This window comes from Dendropsophus ebraccatus, chromosome 15, assembly GCF_027789765.1.
Source record: "Dendropsophus ebraccatus isolate aDenEbr1 chromosome 15, aDenEbr1.pat, whole genome shotgun sequence".
Lineage (NCBI taxonomy): Eukaryota > Metazoa > Chordata > Amphibia > Anura > Hylidae > Dendropsophus > Dendropsophus ebraccatus.
Genome location: NC_091468.1, coordinates 6,685,238 through 6,713,087, shown reverse-complemented (window position 1 = coordinate 6,713,087; position 27,850 = coordinate 6,685,238). Strand labels below are relative to the sequence as shown.

Below are 27,850 nucleotides of genomic sequence, written 5' to 3'. Positions count from 1 at the left end.
TCAAGGTTTGAAACTTTCTTTTAATAATCTTTGGGAGACAGAAGCTGCGGGATGAACCCCAAATCCTTCAAGTGTCTGTAACGTATTCTTCATTATAAAACCTCTAAGAATGTGCAAAGAAATAGAAAAATAGGGACAGTAGATCAAATAGAAAAAGATACAAACTGCAAAACCACAGAAACAAATATATACTCATCAGCTCAGTAGTTCTAATAAAAAAAAGGAGGCATACAAAGAAGGAAAGGGAAAAAACAGAAAGGAGAGAAGAGTAGGGATGGAGGGAAGTAAGGGAGGAGGAAAGGAAGTAAGGGAGGAGGAAGGGAAGGAAGTAAGGGAGGAGGAAGGGAAGGAAGTAAGGGAGGAGGAAGGGAAGGAAGTAAGGGAGGAGGAAAGGAAGGAAGTAAGGGAGGAGGAAAGGAAGGAAGGAAGGAAGGGAGGAGGAAAGGAAGGAAGGAAGGAAGGGAGGAGGGAAAGAAGAGAGTAGGGAAGAAGGGAAGGAAGGGAGGAGGGAAAATAGGAGTGAAGGAAGGAAAAGAGGAGGAGAGGAAGGAAGGAAAACAGGAGGAGAGGAAGGAAGGGAGGAGGGAAAATAGGAGTGAAGGAGGGGATGAAGAGAGGAAGGAAGGAAGGAAGGAAGGAAGGAAGGAAGGAAGGAAGGAAGGAAAAGGGGAGGGAAGGAAAAGAGGAGGAGAGGAAGGAAGGGAGGAGGGAAAATAGGAGTGAAGGAGGGGATGAAGAAAGGAGGGAAGGAAGGAAGGAAAAGGGGAGGGAAGGAAAAGAGGAGGAGAGAAAGGAAGGAAGAGAGGAGGAGAGGAAGGAAGCTACAGACAAAAGGTGCAATCATCAAACATCAAAACAATAGGCTGACTTTTTGCAAATGGATAAAATAGAAAAACTAATAAATATACATACACAGTATAATATATAGCTTATACATTAAAAGATCAGACAACAGATGAGGATATGGACAGAGTACAGGAGGTTTGTGTTTCTTTTGGATAATAAACTAACAGATTGAGGGAAAAAAAATATAAAAGCATAAAAAAAATAGATTTGCCTCATTTCACCAAAATTCTGTTATTATAGTCCTAAGACAATGAATGATATGGATGGGATTATTGCACATGTCTATCACCGCCTAGCCTGTCTGTAAAGCAGGATTTAAAGGGTTATATAGGACCATGCTATTCATTTGTCTGAGCGATACAGATGAATTATGCATTAACAAGGCATGTTTTATAGGCTGGGGTACTAGAAAGCACTGGCCTGTAGTATAATGCTAAATGGACCCATCAACTGACAGCACAAGAGGTACCTACAGCTCTGTATGGTGCGACAAGGGCTGTATGGCCATATACACATATATCATATGGAACATAGACCAAGAATACAGCCATGAGCTCAATCCATCTCCAGGACATTTGTTGCTCTCTATAAATGGTAAATTATGGAGCAGGAGGGAGATCTTCGTTTTATAGCGCACCTTTTACAGCCCCCTATTTTAGATGGTTGGTTGGTGAGGATACGACTTCCAGGACTCCCATGGATCCTTATTATAGCTGCGGCTCCTTCAGAGCATCTACCTGCACAGCGCCGCTTCCAGACACATTCACTTCAATGAACCTGCTCAGCATATCCCAGCACAGCGGGAGAGATGGAAGCTGCACTGTGCAGGGGAGAGGCAACCGCCACATCCAGGCTTCACTGACATTAGCTGGGAAACAGTGAGGAATAGATCTCATCTAACGGGACATTTTATTGTATCTTAATAGTGTCAGTGCTTCTAACAATTTATGCCAAGGATAGTTAAAGGCGGTGTACAATTTTGCAACCAGTGTTTTTTTTTTGCTGCAGTGCAGCCCAACAGCAGTGATCTGCCATCTTTTGCATACAACACCTATGGAGGTCCATGGACTAAACTCATCCCTTTCCATCTCCCTTCCTGGCCAACAAGTGGTTCATGTTGGGCGGAACTGTTCAGGTTTTGCAATGTTATCCGAACCCTCAGTTATAGATCCCAACGGCTGCAGAAGCTGGATGCCACCCTATGGCTGCCAGGAAACCCAGATATGGCCTATGGCTGTATCCATGTTTTCCCAAGACTCCCTAGGGCGGCACCCAACTTCTGCACCTGTGGGGAATCAGACGACAAGTGTTCTGTGTACGGTGTTATCTCCATTGAGTGAGGACTCTAGAAAATTCGAGATGCCGTGGCACAAAAATGTAACGCATGATTACAACTCTTATGCAAGCCTATGTGTCGGCCTAAAACAAGCCCTGCATGGTGTGCAGCGATTCCCTCTTTAACCATACAGTACTTTCTATACAAAAAATATGATCAGAGGAAAAGACAGAAAGATAGGAGAATAACTGCAGGATCAGACTACACAGGTGGTTTGTAGTCTGTAACCATGGTGATGCATTGTGTACATAGTAACTTATTAAAATAGAAGTTTTTCTTACTTGGTTGCATAAGGAACACATATCGTATACCTAAAAGGAACAAGCCTGTTCTTTTAACCTTTTATTAAAAACAAAAAACAAATATAACAATTAAATTACTATCCCCAACATGTAGTAAAGAACCACTCGGATATAATATGCATATAATATTCGTGATACAGCGGTACAATGGTTGTTCTTATCACAGCATAGTAGAAACTCTTAATAAAGGGTATATAATATAACTTTGGAGCCCTACGGGAAGGCGATCGGAGGTAATACCACCCAGTAGATGCAATATCATGCTGCGTGTGACAGTGTTACTCTCTAACACGATATGTAAAATACTGTATCTGGAAATTCTCAGCAATAATAGATAGGTGGCCTAACAATGACACAACATCACATGGTCACGCAAGGAGCGCCTGCCCGCTAGCTTATACCTCAGGCAGGTCAGTTTATATCGATAGGTTGCAACACTTCCCAAGGATACTTATAAAGGCCACTAGTGAAACGGACTGGCGGTAAAAATCCTTTTCCTTCACTTTTTGTAGACAACATACATACTTCAAACTGAAATCCCATCACCCCCACCCCTGTACCATGTAAGGCCTAACTCCACTTAGAACATGCATATTCACATTAAAGCGCAACTTGCTATTTGCTTATAAATGGGAGGTTTTCTGAAAGAGACTTGTGGTGCTGCTTCTAGGCATTGAGCAGACATGGAGGGAACATTATGGCCAAGAGTAAATTCAAACCTGCTAGATATCATTAGCTAAACCATGATGAAACGAGAGATCAGCTGCATAAAAATGGTCCTATTGATAGACAAGGAGTCAAGAAGGACCCCCCCCTTCTCCAAGGATAGAACAACGCAGCTCAGAAGAAATGGTTAAAAGGGTTCTGCAGGATTACAACAACATGGCCGCCTCCTTCCAGAAACAGTTTGCGTGCATTATGGAAAGCCATTCAAGTGAATGGAGCAGAGCAGTAATAACACACGTGAGGACAGGTGTGATAGTCTTTAGAAGAAAGCAGCCATGTTTTTAATCCCTTTAAAAAATCCCTCCACATGTCAATGTTGTAGATATGATGACCTCTAAATAGACTCTTAAAGGGGAACTATCAGCAGGTTAGACTAATTTAACCTGCTAATAGTTCCATAAAGTGCACAGGGAGCTGAGGGGTGATGGTATATCTCTTACCTTCCTCCTCAGCACCATTCCAGGGCTGTTAGCAGTGTAATCCTCTGTCTGGAGCACCATTAGGAGAACTTCCCCCCACCTGCTCAATTGATTATCATTAGAAGGAGCGGGCTGGTTCAGTGCTCTGGGGGCAGAGCAATGCTCCTAACGGTGCTCCGGACTGAGGCTTAACCTGCTAACAGCACAGAAATGATGCTGAGGAGGAAGGTAATAGACACATCATCCTCCTCGGCACCCTGTGAGCAGGTTAGATCTGTCTAACCTGCTAATAGTTCCCCTTTAAGGATTGTACAAATCGCAGAATAGATATCAGCATCATCAACCTCCAAGTTTTTGGGAAAGGAAGTTAGGGGCATTGCGCTTCAAAAAGTACCCTGCCCCCACAAAAAAAAAAAAAAATAAAACGGTGCATCATAAGAAAGAATGAAACAGACAATGTGTTTTTCAAAGCAGCAGAAGCCGTCAAATAGAGGAAGAAAAGGGATTCTGAACGGCCACTAGCTTTCACACAGTAAGCAAATTCACACATTTAGCAAGACCAAGCTTTACACGTAAGGGCCGCTTTTAATAAAGACACAGGTACCAATTTTACTACAGCAACGACTTCCATACTTCCTAGATGAACTGTGCACAAAACTCATCAGCCCGACGTATGGATAGGACAACCGAGTGATCCCAAATAAAGGAATATGCTAGACGCATTTTAATAAAAAAAAACTGCGTGTTTAAAAAAAAAAAACAATCCACTCAAACAGGACATAAACCTAAGACTGACTACGTCTGACAAAACTTTAAAAAAAAGGAAACACATGAAAACAAAAGCTATAGGTTAACAGCCTTCTGGGTACGCAAAGTCTTCAGAAACATTCAGAGTGGCCAGACGTGGACTCTCGGCACACGTCCTCAATATAAGCAGTGCAAATCAGAACTCCTTCCGCAGGGCGTAGACCATGCACTCCCGTCTTAACAGTTTAAACTAGAGTCTTGTAACTTGGACCAAATCTTAATCATTTCTTGGGGTTTCCTAGGATGAACCAAAATTAAATTGGAATACGAACAAATGTTATTTTTCTGTTTTTCCTCTATATCAAACGTTTTGAACCCTTTGTGTTTCTCCGGAGCAAGCCCAAGCTTTTCAAGGCACATTCCCGTGTATACATCATCAATGGGATATAGGAGAACTCTAGACGTTACATTGTAAAGTCTTAAAGCAAGATTGCCTGAATAAAGGAAGCCTCCGCCCCCAGCGTAGGGTGGGTAAGAACCTTCAAACAGGCTCTCAGGAATGTAGTACTTCAGCTTTTTGTCCCTATGGGGTCCGGCATCCTTGATCACATCCCCAATGAACAAATCTTTGGCCTTTTCTGCAGACAACGTCTTCAAGTAATCCAGGATCTGATGGGTGTTCACAAAGACGTCATCGTCACCTTTAAAGATGAACTGGACGTCAGGACAGGAATGGCTTACCCACTTCAGAAAGAGTACCTCTTTAAGGGTTAGGTTAAAGAAAGTGTCCTTGTAATTCCAAAGTAGGATGTCATTATACTTGTCACTTTCATATTTTACTAGGCCGGAAAGATCGGGATTATCGTCTTCCGGAGGAGTGTCTCCAAGGAGAAACACCCGGACTACAGTCATGTTGTTAACTTTCAGTTCCTTGCCCCAAGACTCCCGTATGGCTTGTCGCCTATCAAACTGTGGCGTAAGGGACTTGATGGCCAGCAGCAAGAAAGGTTTATCTTTACACTTTTCTGGCTGATCCAACACCAGAGAATAGTTCTTACATCTTAAATAATAAAGGAAGTCTTTAAAACGGACCGGCAAGTTCTCAAAGTCCTTTATTTCGGACTGAATGGTTGAATCCATATCGCAGGAATTCAGCAGACTGGCGTTGTAGGCCACCATCTCTTCTACAGTAACGTTATTTAGCAGGTTGAGAATCGGATTGTACAACCTGTCGAGTTTTTGTTGCTCTCTATTCCAATAAGCGCCACTGGCCGCGCGTTTCCTCCAGAATTTGCCGGTGGGTAACAGAACCTGACGTTTCCCATTGCCCTCGTCACTGCCGCTCTTCGATACTTCGACAATGACATAGATGAAGAAGTTTATCATCATTAGGATCCCCACCAACTTTAATCTTCTCCTTCCAACACTCATTTCTCATACCTGAAAGGAAAGAAACAGATCAGGTAATGTGCACAGGATCTCACTTCATAGGATCTAAGAGTTGCGCCACTTCAGAGAACGAGTTTTACATTTAAAACAGCTTAAAGTGGTGGCAATTGTGAAGATGCCAGACCCTGCTGTCAGTGCTTCCTGTACTCCGCCTGACACAGATCTACAGCCTGTAACATTAAAGGGAATCTGTCGCTAGGTTTATGCCTCCGTAAATGGGGGCAGCATAAACTAGTGACAGAAATGCTGAACACAACGGTGTATTACTTACATCAATCCATTCAGCCGTTCTTCTAATATGCAGGAGAATAGGATTCTTGTCACACCCCTCCTGCCCACCAGCTGCTGAGTGACAGCTAACTGCCTATTCACAGCATGGATAGATAACTGCCAATCAGCAGCTAGTGGGCGGAGTTGTATAAATTTCATTTATGTATTAAAAAATGCCTTTAAAAGTTTACCATACACTACTGTGATCTAACATTACTTGGGCGGATTGAGTCAGGATTTAGATGCAGAATCAGTGTCTAAATCATTACAATCTATAAAGATGTACCCTTCATTTAAAAAATAAATACATAAAAAAAAAAAAAAACTTGACAAGTGAAAATTTAGCTTAGCCACCAACTGCAGGGAGAAGCACGCGGCTAAACACTTCTTTACCTGCAGGAAATGGGCCCGTAAACTTCTATATGTCCATTTCCACCCATGAAGACAGGGCAGGAAAAGAACGTCCCCGACAAATGCTAGTGATGAAAATGGAACAAGTCAAAAGTTGTTGTTGTTGTTTTTTTTTAATAAATACAGTGCCCATTTGAAAGGATTCTCAGCATCAGGGAGTTGTTACAGCTCCCCCATAGGGTAAACAAAGTATTACCCATTCAAATCAATGGCTTGCAGAACAGAATAGGTCCCTCCAGAAAGACAAGGGTGTTAAACTCAGGCCCTTCAGCTGTTCCAAAACTACAATTCCCATCATGCCTGGACAGTAAACTAAAGCTTTGGCTGTCCAAGCATGATGGGAATTGTCGTTTTGGAGGCTGGAGGGTCAGAGTTTGACACCTGTAATCTTCACTTTAGCTAAGGGGAAGATCCGTAACTGGGGACCCCCAACATTCCCTAACGGGGTACATGAAACTAGATTTAGTGATGGTAGTACCCCTAAACAGGTTTACAGCCGAAAGCAAAATAACAGATTATGATGTCATATGCAGTGTTGTCAAGGTAACCGTGGGTAATTTAGGTCACCAACTGCAATGCTATCCACCTCCTGTGTGTGTGTGTGTATGTGTAGGTCAGATGCCCACCAGGTCTCCATGGTAACACTGTAGTGAAGCCTCAGGCTTTGGGCCTATGTGTCAAAGGAAAAACATGAAACCTTCTCTTTTCTGCCGCACAGTAAGAAGCCCATTATGATCTGTCAGGCCGCTGCTGGCATCATAGGGTTAATAATGTCTCCAGGCCGCCTTATAGAGCAGTCATATAAAAAAAAGCAGGAAAAAAAAATGAAAAGCAGCTCACACCAGAGGCCGTAATCTGCTAACAGAAGTGAGGGGAGAGCCGCGCCAAAAAGTGTCAGACATGCCAGGAATTTATGACATCAGGACACGATGCTGGGCCTAATCCACCAGACTGCGGCCAGGAGGAAAGAAATCACCGCCATTACGTGCTTCTCAGCCGCCCTGAAAGTCACCTTCAACCGCAATGGCTGCAGCTCCCAACCGGCCTCACATATACAAACCACACAGCGAGGCACCGAACAGCCAATCAGATTACTGCTTTTACTATAACACCCAGACTGTGAAAATATAAGCGAGGAGCTCATTGGCTGATATATTATATATATGGGATTCCCATCATATATACTATAGTATATATCTGTAGGGATTAGGATAAAGGGGAAATCGCATCATATATAATAGTATATACCTGTAGGGATCAGGATGTGGGGGATGCCCATCATATATAATATAGTATATACCTGTAGGGATCAGGATACGGGGGATTCCCATCATATATAATATAGTATATACCTGTAGGGATCAGGATAAAGGGGGATTCCCACTGTACATAACATAGTAGCATTCATCATGGTAAATATTTTTGCACATAGTATCATTTACGAAACTTGTCTCCTCCTCCTCCTGATAGGTTGATCTTTTCCTTCCATTGTTGACATCTTGTTGTCTAGGTTACTAACCACCACTCTGCTCTAACAGCAGAATATATATTATATCTCTATACATTTAAATTATCGTTATATATACACACCAGCCAGACCACTGGTGTTAGAGCAGAGTGGTGGTCAGTAACCTAGACAACAAGATAACAATGGGTGGGAAAGAGCGGCAGACAAGTTTGGTGAACGATTGTATATGCAAAAACATTTACCATGACGAATGCTACAAGAGGTTTTAGGGGCCGTCAACAAACACCTGGAGGTATAATGGACGTCATGCTGATGCAAAAAAACTGCAGGTGCCCCGGGGCGAGTGGCGGCCGAACACCCAGCAGAAGAGAGAAACTGGCTGTAACCAAGTGTGCTCGCTCCGCCTGAGTGCTGCACGAGTGCTGTGCGGGGTGACTGATCCTGATCGGCTCAGATTGTAGCAGTTCTGGGTGGTTTCCTCTAAGAAATGAGAACTGCCATGCCCTCCCCAGAGAGCAGGGGGAAAACAATGTAATTATAAGGTGTCAGAACTGTAACAGCTTCATGTCTAAACAGAACTCTAAGGAGCAAAATCATATTTTATATATATATATATATATATATATATATATATATATATATATATATATATATATATATATATATTTGTGTGTATATATATATATATATATATATATATATATATATATATATATATATATATATATATATATATATATATATATACTTACACATACACACTCTAAGGGGTCAATCTATCTCCTAAAATAGCCGCTGCGCCCACTTCCGGTGAGCCATCCATGTAAAGCAGCTGTGCCAACCTTCCATTAGATCACACAATGCAAAAATAAAAAATAAAAAAAGGAAAATCAGGCTTAAAATAACCCTTGAAAAATCACAGTTGTCTGCCGGGCTCCTTCCAAAGCAGGTGGTATGCAAATCCTGGGACAGAGAGCAGGTTATCCCTGTCAGGTCTGCAGACGCCGAGCACCTGGACTCACCTGCCTGAAGGGATAGAGAAAAGGGGGTTACAGGGATAATCCCATCTCAGCTAATATCGTTATACTTGTAGGACTCGTCAAGATAAATAGTTTTAAAAGGTGTGTATACATGTTATATACACTATGGGGGAGATTTAGCAAACATGCTGTAAAGTGATACAGGCCCAATCGCCCCTAGCAACCAACCAGATTCCACCTCATTTTCTAGAGAGTCTGTAAGGAATAGTATGTGGAATCTGATTGGTTGCTAGGGGCGATTGGGCCTGTATCACTTTACACCATGTTTGATATATACATACATACACACCAACCAAACTACTGCTTTTAGAGCAGAGTGGTGGTCAGTAACTTAGACAATGAGACATGAACAATGGGAGGGAAAGAGCAGCATTTAAATGATTGTATGTGTAAAACTTCATGATGAGTCCTACAGGTATATAATGTATTATTGGAGATGGGAAGTGCAAGAACAGAACGGACTCCGTATTTCCGGTGGTTGAGACCACAGATTAGTCATATACTATGACATGACATATGACTGTGTGTGTTACACATCAGAATCTACTGGCAGCGGATATGGAAACTGTGCACAATACTTCTCCGATGACAATGACTATGGCCGGGTCCCACAAGCTTTGAGAAAATAAAAATAAAATACATGTTACGCAAAGCCCATAGTATTCAATAGAAATATGTGCCATAGTTCACACTAGTTTTTGTCAAGTATTTAAAATCTGGTGGACATATGTGACACGTTGCAGATTTTGCGCTGAAATACATAGTTAAGCCAGGCTGTAGATTTGCTTCATTGCATGGGCTGAAAGGGGTTGTTCACCAAACTTTTTTTTTTCAAATCAAGTCCCAGAGATTTGTAATGGTGCGTTTACACAGGCAGATTTATCCGACAGATTTTGGAAGCCAAAACCAGAATTGGATTTGAAAAAAGGAGAAATCTCAGTCTTTCCTTTATGACCCATTCCCTGTTTATGGTCTGTTCCTGGCTTTGGCTTCAAAAACCTGTCAGATAAATCTGCCTGTGTAAACGGACCATAATTTACTTCTATTAAAGAAAATCTCCAGTCTCCCATTACTTATCAGCTGCTGTATGTCCTGCAGGAAGTGGTGTGTTCTCTCCAGTCTGACACAGTGCTCTCTGCTGCCACCTCTGTCCATGTAAGGAACTGTCCAGAGCAGCAGCAAATCCCCAGAAAAACTCTCCTGCTTACCAGGCTGGAGAGAATACACCACTTCCTGCAGGACATACAGTAGCTGATAGGTACTGTAAGACTGGAGATTTTTTTTTTAATAGAAGAAGTAAATTACAAATCTCTGGCACCAGTTAATTTGAAATAAGACATTTTTTGGTGAACTCCTCCTTTAAACAGCAAGAAATGAGGGGGAAAAATTGGTAGAGAATACAGACAGCATCTTGAATAAATGCCCAGTAGCCAAACTGGTCATGGGAAATGAGAAGGGAAATCATGGAGGTCAACACAATGATCAGCTGATCCCAAAGCCTTAGTTAGGACCCCATAGCTTTATACTAGGACTTAAGAAAGTTTCTGGCAAGGCCCAGCACAGCGTGGCTACCACGTCATGAACTTTTCCCCGCAGTTGGTGAGACGAGCAGCAAGTGTCCCTGTCTCAGAGTTCTGGTATAAAAGTGAGACAGAACCGTCCAAACATCAGAGACCACATACTAGCATAAAAGCAATAAAAACACAAACACTGGTTAGAATGTATGGTGGCTGATGAGGACGTGAATATGGCCGTGATCTGAAGACCTGGTCAGTACTGCTGGTGGATACAGAGATAACATACATCAGCTGAACCGGCGTAACTATAGACGAACTCGAAGCGCCCCCCCCCCCCACAGCAGGTACCATAAACATCACATTGCTGAATTTCAAGTCGGTCTTGTTTATCTCCTCTAAGATCGTGCACCTTCCCCAAACAATAGGTGTGGTGGGGAGGGAGGAGGGAACGGGTCCAAAACCTCTGACTTACAAGATAAAACACGTTTGGCCAAGAGAAGTGAAGATGGTGAAATAGCGAGGAGCAAAAAAATCCCTGCAAATGTGGCCGTCTCCCGGCACCTGGTGGAGAGGTTACAGCTTCATTCATCAGGGGGGCAATAGACAATCCCAATGTGCGGACCACCCCCGCTATTACTGCAGATGGAGGGGACCGGGATACTCAAGATTTATCAGTCCAGATCACAAGTGTCAAACTCCGGCCCTCCAGCTGTCACAGAACTACAATTCCCATCATCACAAAGCTTCAGCTCTGACTGTCCAGGCACGATGGGGGTACTCTGGCAAAAATCTATCAAATCAACTGGTACCAGAAAGTTATATAGATTTGTTATATACTTCTGTTTAAAAATATCTAGTCTTCCAGTACTTATCAGCTGCTGTATGTCCTGCAGGCAGTGGTGTATTCTCTCCAGTCTGACACAGTGCTCTTTGCTGCCCCCTCTGTCCCAACCTCTACTCTCCAAACTGAAAACAATACACTACTTATTGCAGGACATACAGCAGCTGATAAGTACTGGAAGACTGGCCTTTTTTATAAACAGAAGTAAATTAAAAATCTATGAGACTTTCTGAAACCAGTTGAGTTGAGAGAAGTACTCGCTGGAGTCCCCCCTTTAATGATCTACCCTAAGGCCATGTTCCTATATGCTGGTGAACACATGGTAGACACATCCCTATGGATCCCCTATGTCAGCATTTCCCAATCGGGGTGCCGGTGGGAAATGTGGGCTGTCTCTTTAAGCATGCCGAGAAGCTGCGGCCGCGCAGCTTCTCGGGATGCACGGATCACTTTTATGTTCCGCCCGCACTATGAGCACTATTAGCGGGCGGAACATTAAAGTAAGCAGAATATAGGTACAGGAAGTGTCAGCGTCCTGCTCCTATATTCACTCCCATAGGCTGCCGGCACTTCATACCAGCAGCCTATGGGAGGCCGGGCCGTGACCTCTCCGGCAGGCGTGATGATGTGACGTCATCACGCCTACCCGAGGTCCTGTCCCTGCGGCTTGCAAGATGGAGCCCGAAGAGGAGGAAGAGCTGCTGCCTGCAGCTACACAGCGCCGATTATGTGAGAAGGATGTTTTGGGGTTTTTTTAGGGGCAGAGCAGGGGGCATTATTAGTTCATGGGGGGCACCTCTGAGGGCATTATTAGTACATGGGGGCACCTCTGGGGGCATTATTAGTACATGGGGGCACCTCTGGGGGCATTATTAGTATATGGGGGCACCTCTGGGGGCATTATTAGTATATGGGGGCACCTCTGGGGGCATTATTAGTTCATGGGGGCACCTCTGGGGGCATTATTAGTTCATGGGGGCACCTCTGGGGGCATTATTAGTTCATGGGGGCACAGCAGGGGATCCTACATACAGGGGGCACAGCAGGGGATCCTACATACAGGGGGCACAGCAGGGGATCCTACATACAGGGGGCACAGCAGGGGATCCTACATACAGGGGGCACAGCAGGGGATCCTACATACAGGGGGCACAGCAGGGGATCCTACATACAGGGGGCACAGCAGGGGATCCTACATACAGGGGGCACAGCAGGGGATCCTACATACAGGGGGCACAGCAGGGAAACCTACATACAGGAGGCACAGCAGGGGATCCTACATACAGGGGGCACAGCAGGGAATCCTACATACAGGGGGCACAGCAGGGAATCCTACATACAGGGGGCACAGCAGGGAATCCTACATACAGGGGGCACAGCAGGGAATCCTACATGCAGGGGGCACAGCAGGGAATCCTACATGCAGGGGGCACAGCAGGGAATCCTACATACAGGGGGCACAGCAGGGGATCCTACATACAGGGGGCACAGCAGGGGATCCTACATACAGGGGGCACAGCAGGGGATCCTACATACAGGGGGCACAGCAGGGAATCCTACATACAGGGGGCACAGCAGGGGATCCTACATACAGGGGGCACAGCAGGGGATCCTACATACAGGGGGCACAGCAGGGGATCCTACATACAGGGGGCACAGCAGGGGATCCTACATACAGGGGGCACAGCAGGGAATCCTACATACAGGGGGCACAGCAGGGGATCCTACATACAGGGGGCACAGCAGGGTACCCTACATACAGGGGGCACAGCAGGGGATCCTACATACAGGGGGCACAGCAGGGGATCCTACATACAGGGGGCACAGCAGGGGATCCTACATACAGGGGGCACAGCAGGGGATCCTACATACAGGGGGCACAGCAGGGAATCCTACATACAGGGGGCACAGCAGGGGATCCTACATACAGGGGGCATTCCACATTCCTACTCGCTTTACTGCACATAACACCAAACAGCGCAGTTACTTTGGGAGCCGACAGAAGGGAGAAAGAAAAGGAAGTTGCTAGAAATGTGCAGAGCCTAAATTGTTTGTCTTGCAGGTTCTGAAGAGATGAAAAGTAGCTGGAAGAAATCATCATGGCGGATGGAGAGGAAAAGGGAAAGTGACGGGGAGCCCCGAGGTAATTTTTTTTTCCAAGGTGTGCCCCGAGGTAGAAAAGGTTGGGAAGCACTGCCTTATGTCCCACGGCCATTGGTGAACACATGGTAGACACATCCCTATGGATCCCCTATGTCACACGGCCATTGGAGAACACATGGTAGACACATCCCTATGGATCCCCTATGTCACACGGCCATTGGTGAACACATGGTAGACACATCCCTATGGATCCCCTATGTCCCACGGCCATTGGTGAACACATGGTAGACACATCCCTATGGATCCCCTATGTCACACGGCCATTGGTGAACACATGGTAGACACATCCCTATGGATCCCCTATGTCACACGGCCATTGGTGAACACATGGTAGACACATCCCTATGGATCCCCTATGTCACACGGCCATTGGTGAACACATGGTAGACACATCCCTATGGATCACCTATGTCACACGGCCATTGGTGAACACATGGGCGGGGTTTCGGGCACAAGCATATACCAAGGTTTGGCACCAACTGCAGCCCCTGATTCCTGTAACCAGCGCACAGTAATTACTATGTGTATACAGGAAAGCACCTCGGCCACTGACGACGTATACCAGCAACAGCCACCAATGTACGTATGTTCTTTTGTTTAAAGGTTTCTGGAGCAGTTTCTATGTAAAACCACACGGCAGAAATACATGGAGACGGATGGCGGTTCTTACAGTTTCGAGCCTTCAGTTAATGAGTCAGCAAACCACGAGGGGCAGGACATCCTGATCCAAGGGGCCACAGCAGCTGCCGGCGCACTTACTGTATAGACCCCCCCCCCGGTCTGATCACAGCTGCTAAAGATCTGAGCCCACCTAAATTACTATATACCCCATCCCCATGAAGCAGGACCCTCCTCACCGGTGCCCATTCAGGAGACCTCACAGACAAGAAGAGATGGTAAAACTCCTCCCCGACTCCACATACAGATGGGCTCGCCTTAGGATGGAGACCCCCTATAAACTATGAGATTCTGTTTGCCTGCAGCCACCTCCAGGGGGAGCACCGGAACAGATCACAGACTGATGACTGATTTTAATGGTAGCGCTATGCCGTGTTTATAGATTTATTGGCTTTACTGGACTCTGGGCGACTGATGGTGGGCAATTGGCTGCTGGTTGTGGGGTATGTGGGCGTGGCGGAGCTGCGCAGTGCTGGGCTGGCACTGTAGCATTTAGCTCAACGCCAAGTGCGCATGACCGGTCCCGCTGGTGGTGAAGGGGGTCCACTAATCAGTTGGGGGGGGGGGGGGGGCTTTTTACTCCACCCATTCCATCGCCGGGTCGCCAGGTTATCTACCCAACCGTGATGAAGCCAAATCCTGGCACGATACATTAAGGAGGACCGGCATAACAGGTTTGTCTCTCCTACCCAAGCATCTGCACAGCTATACTATATAACAGCAGCACCCCCGGCATCTCCTCCCCAACAGCAGCGCCCCCGGCATCTCCTCCCCAACAGCAGCGCGCCCGGCATCCCCTCCCTAACAGCAGTGCCCGGCATCTCCTCCCTAACAGCAGCGCCCCTCATCTCCTCCCTAACAGCAGCGCCCGGCATCTCCTCCTTAACAGCAGCGCCTGGCATCTCCTCCCTAACAGCAGCGCCCGGCATCTCCTCCTTAACAGCAGCGCCTGGCATCTCCTCCTTAACAGCAGCGCCCGGCATCTCCTCCCTAACAGCAGCGCCCCTCATCTCCTCCCTAACAGCAGCGCCCGACATCTCCTCCTTAACAGCAGCGCCTGGCATCTCCTCCCTAACAGCAGCGCCCGGCATCTCCTCCTTAACAGCAGCGCCTGGCATCTCCTCCCTAACAGCAGTGCCCCTCACCTCCTCCCTAACAGCAGTGCCTGGCATCTCCTCCCTAACAGCAGTGCCTGGCATCTCCTCCCTAACAGCAGTGCCTGGCATCTCCTCCCTAACAGCAGCGCCCGGCATCTCCTCCCTAACAGCAGTGCCTGGCATCTCCTCCCTAACAGCAGCGCCTGGCATCTCCTCCCTAACAGCAGTGCCCCTCACCTCCTCCCTAACAGCAGTGCCTGGCATCTCCTCCCTAACAGCAGTGCCTGGCACCTCCTCCCTAACAGCAGCGCCCGGCATCTCCTCCCTAACAGCAGTGCCCCTCACCTCCTCCCTAACAGCAGCGCCCGGCATCTCCTCCCTAACAGCAGTGCCCAGCACCGTTCTGGGTGGTCCACGAGTCCCAGCGACATAAGCAGAGCCGCTCTGATGGTCCCTTGTCCTAATCCAAGGGTTTATTATGTTGGCAAAGTTATGGCAATGTGATCTGGCAGAGAGCGTCTCAGCTCTAATCCACTACAGGCGACTAACTAGATGGATGTGGATTTGGCCCGGTGCTCAGAGAGAGGAGGGAAAAGTAAAAACACGCACATACACATTGAGTCCTCGCAGTTGGCGTGACAGCGTGTGATCTCATAGAGCCGCATCTGAATGAACGTCCAACACTAATCCCATCGTCCACGGCATGAGTATGCACAGCCAGAAACCAGAGCTCGGGAAGGAACGGCAACGGATAATAGGACATGTAAAGCTGCCCCATTCCGTGAAGCTGATGCTCAGATTTCAGTAGTCATTCTATGGAACTGCCCTCTAAGGCCCCATGACACCAATTAACCTGTTACCGCCAATAATCACTCGGTGTAATGCTGCGTTTACACGTAACGATTATCGTGCGAATTTGCGCAACAATCGAATTCGAACGATAATCGTACGTGTAAACGCAGCTAACAAACGACGAACGAGAAATCGTTCATTTTGATCTTTCAACATGTTATCAAATAGTCGTTCACAAAAAATTCGCCGATCGTTCCGTGTAAACAGTCGTCGCGCGATAGTCCGGGCGGGGGTGGCGATCGAGCCGGTGCAGGGGCCTGCGGATGAGAGGGGGGCCAGGCTGCGTGCGTGCCATCGCAAAACCATTTTTCCGTACGATATATCGTACCGTCTACACACTGATCGTTATGAAAAAAAAAAAATCGTTACTCCGACATCGTTAATCGGACGATCGGGCCAATTATCGTTTCGTGTAAACACAGCATATTAGGCAACAATCAGATGGCTACACAATGTCGGCTGATCCTCGTCTTTCAACATGTTACAAAGAAATTACAACATCGGTCTGCTGGCCATCGCTCCGTGTAACAGCAGCAGTGTCAGCAGACTGGCGCCATCTCCTATGGGCGAGCCCCTACCACAGCCCACCGCTCACCGTTTGTGTGTGTTATAGCGCCGGCAGCGAGTGGGGAATGAGGAGCAAGCGAGCGTGATCTGACAGGTCGGCCCGTGTAATAGGGGCTTAAGGCTTTGTTCACACAGTGGAAAAATAAAAACGTATAAATAGGATAATTTCCGACTTGGGTTTTGTACTTTCTTAGCAGTCGCAGCGTCATCTGAGGGTAGAACTGCGGTAACAGCTAGAGTTGCTTGTACTTCGAGCTCGCTCATGAACCCGAGCGCGACGCATTTAGGGGTTTGTGAGCATGCTCGAAGTACAAGCAACTGTGATCCCAGCAGGGGGCAGAAAACACAGGATCACCCCAATGATAATAGTGGTGGAACCCCTTCCTGCACAGAGCACGCCCACAAATCTTTTACCATAGAAGTTAATAGGTTTGCTTTGCCTGAATTAGGCTCACACCACGTTCGGATTCTACATTGAAGAGACGCACTGGAACACAAACAAAAAACACTTTCTACATTTCGGACCATGTCGTGAACCGATACTTTTATTTTGCAGGACTTGAAGCAGTCCACAGGATATAAGTATATGATCAGGAATGGAGACTGAACGTAGTCTCGGTTTGGTCCTTAAAGTGAATGACCCCCGCCCCACAGGTCGCAGGATCTTTTTGAATACTTTTTCCTTGTAGAAACCAAACATAATGTGAACACAGCCCTAGTGTCCTTCTATACAGCCGTGCACGGAATTCTCAGGAACGTTTATAGCCACAACTCGGGCAAGATAACAATGAAGGCAAAGAAGACAATGGCCAAAATATACAGACATTTCCTTTAAATAACAGAGGATGATATCTGAGAAGTCATCAGGCGGCAGATCCCAGTATAGGATAGAACCTCAAAAACCACAGGTAACCTGCCGCAAGTTTTACAAAGGTAAAAAAAAATAAAAATAATAATAAATATATTATTCACAAACTATTTCAAGGCCGCACACAACTGGATTAATAACACCCCAAGTTGCGGTCATAAAGTTTACCGAGCAGAGTGACGGCCATAGTGTGGTGACCTACGACCGTCTTGGGGTTCACCGACTCCTATGACCGGTTTCTGCTTCCCATAACGTGGACACCCTGGGCTCTCATCAGTGACAGCTACTCTGTGCGCACGCTCAGTGTCCTGGAGGTCAATGGCAACACGTTTGTACTCTTATAAAATCAGACAGTACATATAGCGCTACTCAGCCATATTACACCAATGATATGGAGATGACGCGTTTCACCATCACATATTGGGACGTCACAGCCAGACGTGTTGATCTGAACAGTCTTTTCCATGTCATGGACGTTATATGGTTTGCTGTGGATATATCCGCAGAGCATCTCGCTACAAATAGGTGAGCCGACCACCTCTCTTCTGGAAATGTAGATCAGATGATGCTGAAGATTAAAGGGGTTATCCAGCGCTACAAAAACATGGCCACTTTTCCCCCTACTGTTGTCTCCAGTTCAGGTGTGGTTTGCAATTAAGCTCCATTTACTTCAATGGAACTGAGTTTCAAAACCCCACCCAATCTGGAGAGGAGAGGGGGAAAAGTGGCCATGTTTTTGTAGCGCTGGATAACCCCTTTAAACCAGAAATCCAGAGGACTCACTTCTATGGACTGTAAAAAGCCTCACTGAATACTTCACCATCATGTACAGCCAGGAATACTGCCACTGCATAAGAACACATATGGTAGTTTATCTCCCATTGACTTAAAGGGGTACTCCAGCTAAAAAAAAATAATTTTCAAATCAACTGATTTCAAAAAGTTATATTGATTTGTAAATTAATTCTAATTAAAAATCTCCAGTCTTCCAGTACTTATCAGCTGCTGTATGTCCTCCAGGAAATGGTGTATTCTCTCCAGTCTGGAGAGCAGGAGAGGTTTTATATGGGGATTTGCTGCTGCTCTGGAAAGTTCCGTAACAGCTTACTGGGCACAACTAACAGCAGAGGACCAGCGCGGAGGATAAAGGTAAGGGGTATATCCATCGTCAGCGCCCTGTAACCACTAGGGTTAGATTTGCCTAACCTGCTGATTGTTACGAATTTAAAGGGGAACTATTAGACTCCAGCATGCTCCAGCTGAGCTCATCTCTATTCCAAACACCAAGTCTGACAACGTGGAGAGAAGACAATGCAAATCTATATGACCACTCATGTGGCCGCCTTAAGGGGGTCCTCTGGGTGGTAATCATCACTTGTGTATAGTATGCTCTCATGACCAATAGAAATACTGTATACTCAGAAGCCAATCTAATCAGCTCCCATGACACACGACCCTTCTATATATTACGTCTGTCAGTATAAGGAGACCAGACGAGGACTCCATTTCCCCAGTCACTATTTTACCAGATCTGAACATCTTGAAGGGACTTCCTCTGACTACTTCCACTTTTAGTAACGGAGCGTCGCTGTGGTGACAATACAGCCGGAGCTGCGACCAATTCATCAATTGTAACCGACTGCAAGTTCTGTGAAACGGAAGCCGCAACGTTCCATGGAAATCAATGGAAATTATTACTGAGACGTAGCTTCAGTGATGTAATAACTGCATTATGCAATAGTCTCGCCCAGTGACACACCGATGCAGCAGCGTATACTTCCATCATCATACGGTCACATAGATACAGGACGCTCATGTACGAGACTAGAACATTATGGCTGCCACTATCCAAAACCGCCACCACTCATGCCTATGGGAGGTGCTGCAGATACGCCCAATACCAGCCATGCCCCATAACCAGACTAGAGGGGCGCTGCTTCCAGGATGTGCCAGCTGCGCTATAATAAGGGAGGGCACCTGTGTACCAATGCAGTGAAGTGTGCGCCAGCGGTAAGATACAGCAGCAGAAAAAGGAGTCAAAGAATTCATGTCATTCATATCCATAAGATAGTTAACTGGCTGATCAGTGGGCGGGGGTCCGACCCACATTACGAAACTGGACATTAAAGGGGTCGTTCAGCAAAAATGGTTCTCTTTCAAATCAACTGGTGCCAGAGATTTGTAATTTAAGTCTATTAAAAAATACTTATCAGTACTTATCAGCTGCTGTATGTCCTGCAGGAAGTGGTGCATTCTCTCCAGTCTGACACAGTGCTATCTGCTGACACCTCTGTCCATGTCAGGAACTGTCCAGAGCAGGAGAGGTTTTCTATGGGGATTTGCTGCTGCTCTGGACAGTTCCTGACATGGACAGAGGTGGCAGCAAAGAGCACTGTGTCAGACTGGAGAGAATACACCACTTCCTGCAGGACATACAGCAGGTGATTAGTCTTCCAGAACTTGAGATTTTTTAAATAGAAGCAGACTACAACTCTCTGGCATGTGCACAGACAGTCACTGGGGGGGGGGGGGATATTTACTTCTAGGCTTGATGGATCTCACTATCTACTGTCAGCTGCAATTCACATGCTGAACTGTAAGACAACTGTTATGAAAGGAATCGCGTGTCTCCTTGATGTATTTCCATCTGTGACTCTCTGTGCTATAAAATAACAGCATACAGTCTGAAAGCAAAGAAGCTTTCCTGAGCTCCTACAGAGCAGCAAGCTGGAACGCCTCCTTGCTTTATTTAAAGGGAACCCGTCACCATGAAGCTATGGGCATCATGTTATAGAGCAGGAGAAGCTGAGAAGATTGATATATAGCTCTATGGGGAAAGATGCAGTATAACTTATAAGTTATTCATTGAAATCTCTGATGTCTCAATGCTAAAGAGTCCAGTCCATTGACTAACTCCGCCCACTGGACTCCTTAACACAGAATAATCAGGGATTTCAATAAATTACAAGTTATACTAAATCTTTTCCCACAAAGTTATATATCAATCTGCTCAGCTCTCCCTCCTCTATAACATGGCGGTGATAGATTATACAGCATTATCTGGATCACAGGATCCCTTTAATAAATATAAAGGGATCAAGTAAAAATAACCAACCATTCACACCCCTTTGTACATTCGTTTTTGGCATCAGTTCATGTATATTAATGCACCAGTTCACACTGGATCCCTTTGTAACCAGTCTGTCCACACGTCCGTATATTTTTCATCTGCAAAATTCCACCAAAAAAAAAAAAAGTGTGCTTAATAAAATAAAAAAACAACAACTAGTCACTCTTTGTGAATTGCAGATTTGTATTTTTGCAGAATGCGATCCACAAAAATACGGATCCCACAGAGTTCTATTGGTCTATTGTCCGTGGAGGAGTTTTAGTCGGCACAGGGGCCGCTCCTTTTTCTTGCGGCACGGATCACGGCCTGTATACTCCTACAGATGTGTGAATGAGACCATTGAGGTACACTGACCTCATTTTCTGTCCGTAATTAAGGACACTTGAATAGACCCTTAAGATTGGAAAATCACAGCGCAGGAAGCGTGTGCGGCCCCGACCTCAAGTATGGAGGATTGAATGGGAACCTCCTGACAGACTCCATCATCTGACTCCAACAACCGCTGCACATTCTTCTCTCGGCGCTCACATGATCGCTGCTAAACATTAGGTTAATTATTGACCAAGTAACTTGAGGTTAAGTGGAAACAGCCGGCAGAATATAACACCGGGAGGGCTTGTTCCTTCTCCACCATCGCCCAGGAGGCTGGAGCTACACGCTATGCAAACAGGCCCGACCGGCAGGCTCCAGAGACGTCTGCTGCACAACACGAGAGCCGCTCAACCAGAAACGACAGCGCAGGGACACCAGTCAATGGAGGGCCGAGCTGCTGCAGTACATGCGCTGTCACTATCATAGCCATCGTGCAGCTGCTGCAGAGACAACAAAAAAAATTACTGAAAAAAGAAACTCATGTAAATAGACCCAAAAACACCTAAGTGGTATCTGACCTGTGGCTCCATGCTGGGAGAAAAAAAGAGAGGGGCGAGTGTCTGTGTGTTACCTCGGGATGTATCCACACAGTGCTAATAATGTGCACAACACTTAAAGGGGAACTATCAGCAGGTTAGACGAATCCATCGCAATACTGAGGAGGAGGGGCTGTCTCTTGCCTTCATCCTCGGCGCTGTTTGTGTGCAGTTAGCTGTTCACTCCATATTCCAATAAGAGTTTGGATCACTGCCTGCCCCCACATATGGCTGATCTACCCCCCCTTCTAATGATTATCTATTCCCTTTACTTGCTGATAGTTCCCCTTTCAAAAACTGGGGGGGCGGGGTGTTCAGCAGCAAGTTGTGAAGCAGGGCGCATATTATATATATATATATATATATATATATATATATATATATATATATATACACATATATATATATATACACATATATACACACACACACACACACACACACACGCGGGGAAAAAAAAATTATATATATATTCATTCATGTATGTTGTACAGTCTCCATTACAGAATGACATACATAGTCACTGACGGCCAGGGGTGGTGACATTGGTGGAGTGACAAATCTAAAGTTTTAGCCGTCCAGACATGATGGGAATAGTAGTTGTGTAACAGCCGGAGGCGGCAGGCGGGGTCCTTCCTTATACAGCAGATCTTTTCCTTACAGAACACACTGTACTGTGCAGCAGATGTCATCTCACACGTTGCAAAAGGTGAAACAAGCGACAACACTGAGGGGGTCACGGATGCGAGTATCTCAGGACGGTTTCTGACCGCTCCGACCTGTTCTTATTTCATGTCACTGCCACCATGTTTATGGGACACGTTTGGTTAGGAGTCATTCTTCCCGTATCCCACCGTGTCCTGTATGACGGGATATGGTGACTGGCAGCCGCCTTACAATCTGCATCACATGCTGCCTCATTATTTCCTATGGGGATGACTGGTTGCTGTGACAGCCGATAGCTGCACCCCAGACAATGGTTGCCTAGTACATAGATGTAACATGCTGTATAATACATGCCGGAGGAGCTCGGCCTCGCTGTCACTGCGGGACACGCAACCTCCGAGGAGACAGCCAACATACAGGAAATAACAAAGCTAAAGTGTAAATTCTATCAAAACAACAAACTGGTGCAACAGTCCAACAATATCACCCTGATCCCAAGGATCAGTCCTGGACAGTCTGACAGATCCTAACAAGAAGGAAGCAAGAAACACACAAGATTAAAGGGGAACTCTGGATAGGGAAGATTATTTCCTATCAAATGTTAGAGATGTCTGTACTGTATTCCTGTATCTGCGGAGTTCTGCCGCACTGGAAGTTCATTGACATCCAGGAAGTGATAAAAACTGTCCTCCCTGCCATCCACTCCGTCTCCGTCTGGCCCGCCCCCTCAGGAGACAGATCATGTGACCTCCACCTCCCATTCAGTTTTATTTGCTGAGCAGAGACTGAGGATGCAGATGTGACAGGGGAAGGAGAGGGGGCGGGAAGGGGAAGGTTATGGGGCTGGGATGTTTTTTTTTTTTTTCTTGTTTTTTTTTTTTTTTAACAAGGCTGCCCGGAGTTTCCCTATACAAATACAAAGAAGCAAAAGTTGCTTTGGTGGTTTTTCCAGCTGTAGGATTAGTGATAATTCGCTGCCCACAATTACTTAACACGGAGATTACTGCAGGTAAATAACAGTGATCAGCAGATACGACACAACTTGCTGTAAACATTCATTCTAGAGCCGCCTGCCCTGTCCCCGGGGAGCGAGCCCATGGAGACCTCATCCATTATCATCAAACAACGCTAATGAAACCGTACTAAGGAGACGCCAAGATTCTAGGCCTTTCCATCAAGCCTTTCAAGGTTTCCCAAGCCCCAAGAATTATGGCAGCGGCTTAGTTCTCACAGTGCAGGATCTGCGGCCATTAGGACGTCTCGTCCGCTTTTACCTCCCATTAGGTTTATTAGAATTAGCTGCATTCTGAATAGTGACATTTATCAGCTCTATATCACACTCAGAGCTGCGGAGGTGGGCAGAGAGCTAATAGGAAGAGAACACAAACCCGTCTAATGGAGGTCTGCAAATTCATAAAATCATGTTTTCTTCCCAAGCTCAAGAGCCATAGAGGGCAGGCTGAGCAGCAGCATGCATGCCTCCTCCCTCCCCCACCTCTGCATGATTGAGCTAAAAGCTTCAGTGCTAGAAGCCATACAGGGAAGGGTGGGAGAGGGAGGAGGCATGCATGCTGCAAATCGACACCTCCTCTATGGCACTTGAGCTTGGGAGAAAAACATAGTTTTATAACTTTGCAGACGGATATCATCTAAAGGGGCCTGTACATTTTGGCTAAGCCGTTACCTCTGATAGCTAGAGATGAACGAAGTGGGTTATGTTAAGGTTTGTACAAAGCTGAACCATCTGTCTGCCCGCTCCGCGGAGGTGGTGGATACATCCTGAGGAACGCCTAAAAGTATTGACACAGCCATAGACCGTATACACCAGGACCCCCGACCCCCCCCCCCCGGGGGTATCCATCTTATTCAGCCACCGGTATATCATTGCAGATACGCTGGACTCCCGCTCATCCCCACTCCTGACTATTATAGGGTCACTGCCCCACAGTCCAGCATACTGAGAGTCCAGCAAGGGAACCTATGGCACAGGACATTGCCTCAGCTACATGATGGCTGCAAGGTTTGGCTACACCAGCTTCAATAGACTTAACCCCCACTGCTCCAGTCAGCACCTTCCTCTCATCACATCTGTGGTTATTTCCATAGTCGGCGACCAGACACCTGTATCCGCGCAGGCACGAGCAGCCAGTGGCACAGACGCCTGTACCCGCTTGTGCCAAACGTTTCTGTCTCTGGTTACATACAGACTCACCAGCTGCTCCCTCTCCCGGCACACACAAACCAAAGCTATAGGAGTAGAGATAAAGCAGAGCCGAGCCGGTTATTCAGCACTATGATACGTGTATATAGGCCCTATACATCACACCCAGGCCGCCACTCTGACAGATCAAAACAAACTCAGCTCTGCTGCATCTACGTATAATGTATCCAGGGACTTACTGATAACTCGCAAAGAAATTCCTTCCCAGCGTCCGCTAAGCCGAGAACATTAATTGGGTTTCACATTGCAGCACATTTAGCCATGGCGGAATGTATTTTTAGGCTGCTTAAGTATATACAGAATGAGCTGCACCACCGAGACTGATAATATCCAGAATGAGCTGCACCACCAAGACCAAGCCTGACATAATATCCAGAATGAGCTGCACCACAGAGACCAAGCCTGATATACAGATTGAGCTGCACCACCGAGACTGATATAATATACAGAATGAGCTGCACCACCGAGACTGATAATATCCAGAATGAGCTGCACCACCGAGACCAAGACTGATATAATATCCAGAATAAGCTGCACCACCGAGACCAAGACTGATGTAATATCCAGAATGAGCTGCACCACCGAGACTGATATAATATACAGAATGAGCTGCAGCACAGAGACCAAGACTGATATAATATCCAGAATGAGCTGCACCACAGACACTGATATAATATACAGAATGAGCTGCACCACCGAGACCAGCTGCCCCACAGCCCTGGAACCAGCATGGGGTCTGAACTAAGATCCATACATATAAGAGGCTCTATAGTGAATATACTAGAGGACGGCTCTGACAATGTATCCTTAGGGTACAAACACACACATGGTATACGCAGCAGATTTGATGCTGTGTTCAGTTATTTAGATCTAATCTGCTGCGTATTTGTGCGTATTTGCTGCATATCGCAGCAGTAAATACACTGCGTATACGGTGCCTGGGTTATACCCTTAAAGGGATTCTCCACCTGGGAGAGTCACTTTTCATGGTGCAGGTGCTGTAGGATCCTCTAGATCAGATGTTCCTCTATGGGTGGGGGATGGGGAGAGGGTCCCCACTATGCGCCCTATTAGTAGTGACCCCCAGGTTGTGGCTCTCTGACTACAACTCCCAGCATGTCCCAGGTGAATAATTCATAGACTAACAGTATGCTATAGGATGAGGGAGAAGGTCACACATCCTTCCTCTATAACGACCATCTCCAACTCCTAGCTTCCCCAGAACTACAACTCCCAGCATGCCCAGTGTTTTCCCCAACCTATGGCTCCCAGTGTGCCCCGGGGTCTTTGCTCTCTGGATATCCTGGACAGATGGAGGGGTCGGCCATCACAGCTATAACTCCCATCCTCCCCATCGAAGCCTCCGCTCTGCAGGCATGATGAGAGTTAGAGTTCTGCCACAGCTGGAGGGCTACAGGTTCACCAACACTGCCCGAAAATAAAGGTCGGAGGTCACCACTAGAAGGTATAGGAGCCTTCTCCTTCCAGGGATCCTGGGAGTTGTAGTTCTGAAACAGCCGGAGGGCCACAAGCTCTTTACGTCCATAACTCAAGGGTCACTCTTGGCTCCTGGCATGCTGGGGGTTGTAGTTGTTACTAAGTTATAGGACACCTCCTCTGATACAGACATCGTCTGCGAATGGCGCCCTCTGTCCTGGGTGACCAATGTATCAGCCCTGCACTTTATTCGGCACCACGTGACCCCTCAGCAGTGATATACTATCTGTCAGCCCTGCACTTTATTCGGCACCACGTGACCCCCTCAGCAGTGATATACAATGTATCAGCCCTGCACTTTATTCGGCACCACGTGACCCCTCAGCAGTGATATACTATCTGTCAGCCCTGCACTTTATTCGGCACCACGTGACCCCCTCAGCAGTGATATACAATGTATCAGCCCTGCACTTTATTCGGCACCACGTGACCCCTCAGCAGTGATATACTATCTGTCAGCCCTGCACTTTATTCGGCACCACGTGACCCCCTCAGTAGTGATATACAATGTATCAGCCCTGCACTTTATTCGGCACCACGTGACCCCCGTCAGCAGTGATATACAATGTATCAGCCCTGCACTTTATTCGGCACCACGTGACCCCCGTCAGTAGTGATATACTATGTATCAGCCCTGCACTTTATTCGGCACCACGTGACCCCCTCAGCAGTGATATACAATGTATCAGCCCTGCACTTTATTCGGCACCACGTGACCCCCGTCAGCAGTGATATACTATCTGTCAGCCCTGCACTTTATTCGGCACCACGTGACCCAATGTATCAGCCCTGCACTTTATTCGGCACCACGTGACCCCCTCAGCAGTGATATACAATGTATTAGCCCTGCACTTTATTCGGCACCACGTGACCCCCGTCAGCAGTGATATACTATCTGTCAGCCCTGCACTTTATTCGGCACCACGTGACCCCCTCAGTAGTGATATACAATGTATCAGCCCTTCACTTTATTCGGCACCACGTGACCCCTTAGTAGTGATATACAATGTATCAGCCCTGCACTTTATTCGGCACCACGTGACCCCCTCAGTAGTGATATACTATGTATCAGCCCTGCACTTTATTCGGCACCACGTGACCCCTCAGTAGTGATATACTATGTATCAGCCCTGCACTTTATTCGGCACCACGTGACCCCCCTCAGTAGTGATATACTATCTGTCAGCCCTGCACTTTATTCGGCACCACGTGACCCCCGTCAGCAGTGATATACTATCTGTCAGCCCTGCACTTTATTCGGCACCACGTGACCCCTCAGCAGTGATATACTATCTGTCAGCTCTGTCAGCCCTGCACTTTATTCGGCACCACGTGACCCCCCTCAGTAGTGATATACTATATCAGCCCTGCACTTTATTCGGCACCACGTGACCCGCTGGCCACCTCCACTATAAACAAGCCCCGTCCCGCAGCTCCGCCACACTCCGGGCCCCCGGGGGCCACACTCCCCATGTAACTAGTGGGAAGTTGTCCCGGCGCCCCCTATAGGCGGTACACAGGCGGTATAGAATGTCGCATCGCTCCCGTCAGCATTTGGCGCACGGCCGGTTACCTTGGGCGGGACGGTTCCTGTGGAGTGTCTCCTGCCGGGGTGTGATCATCCTCTCTGCCGCCTCATCTCCCCGCTGCGGTACCGCATCCAAGTGACCGGGGTGCAGCCGCCCGCTCCATCCGCAGCTCAGCCTGGACTCTCCACTGATTGCGCCTTCACAGCAGGACTCTGCGTGTCACTCACAGACAGGGGGCGGGGCTCCAGACGGGGGCGGCGCCTTATACTCATTTATCCAATTGGAGAGAAGGGGCGGGATTT

At 46.8% G+C, this 27,850-nt stretch overlaps 1 protein-coding gene across 6 annotated transcripts; it reads right to left on the bottom strand.

Annotated features, from left to right (window-relative positions):
* On the bottom strand, positions 1–27,793 carry B3GNT2 (UDP-GlcNAc:betaGal beta-1,3-N-acetylglucosaminyltransferase 2). 6 transcript variants are annotated; one of them, XM_069954480.1, is made up of 2 exons: positions 27,593–27,793; positions 1–5,816 (listed from the first exon to the last, which is right to left on the bottom strand). In XM_069954480.1, exon 2 carries the CDS (start codon positions 5,805–5,807, stop codon positions 4,614–4,616), a length of 1,194 nt encoding a protein of 397 aa, XP_069810581.1. In that variant the 5' UTR covers positions 5,808–5,816; positions 27,593–27,793; the 3' UTR covers positions 1–4,613. The 6 variants fall into 6 exon arrangements, with proteins under 6 accessions (XP_069810581.1, XP_069810586.1, XP_069810584.1 ...); XM_069954485.1 differs by lacking the exon at positions 27,593–27,793 and adding an exon at positions 7,519–7,540; XM_069954483.1 differs by lacking the exon at positions 27,593–27,793 and adding an exon at positions 7,349–7,512.
* Positions 27,794–27,850: the final 57 nt, after the last annotated feature.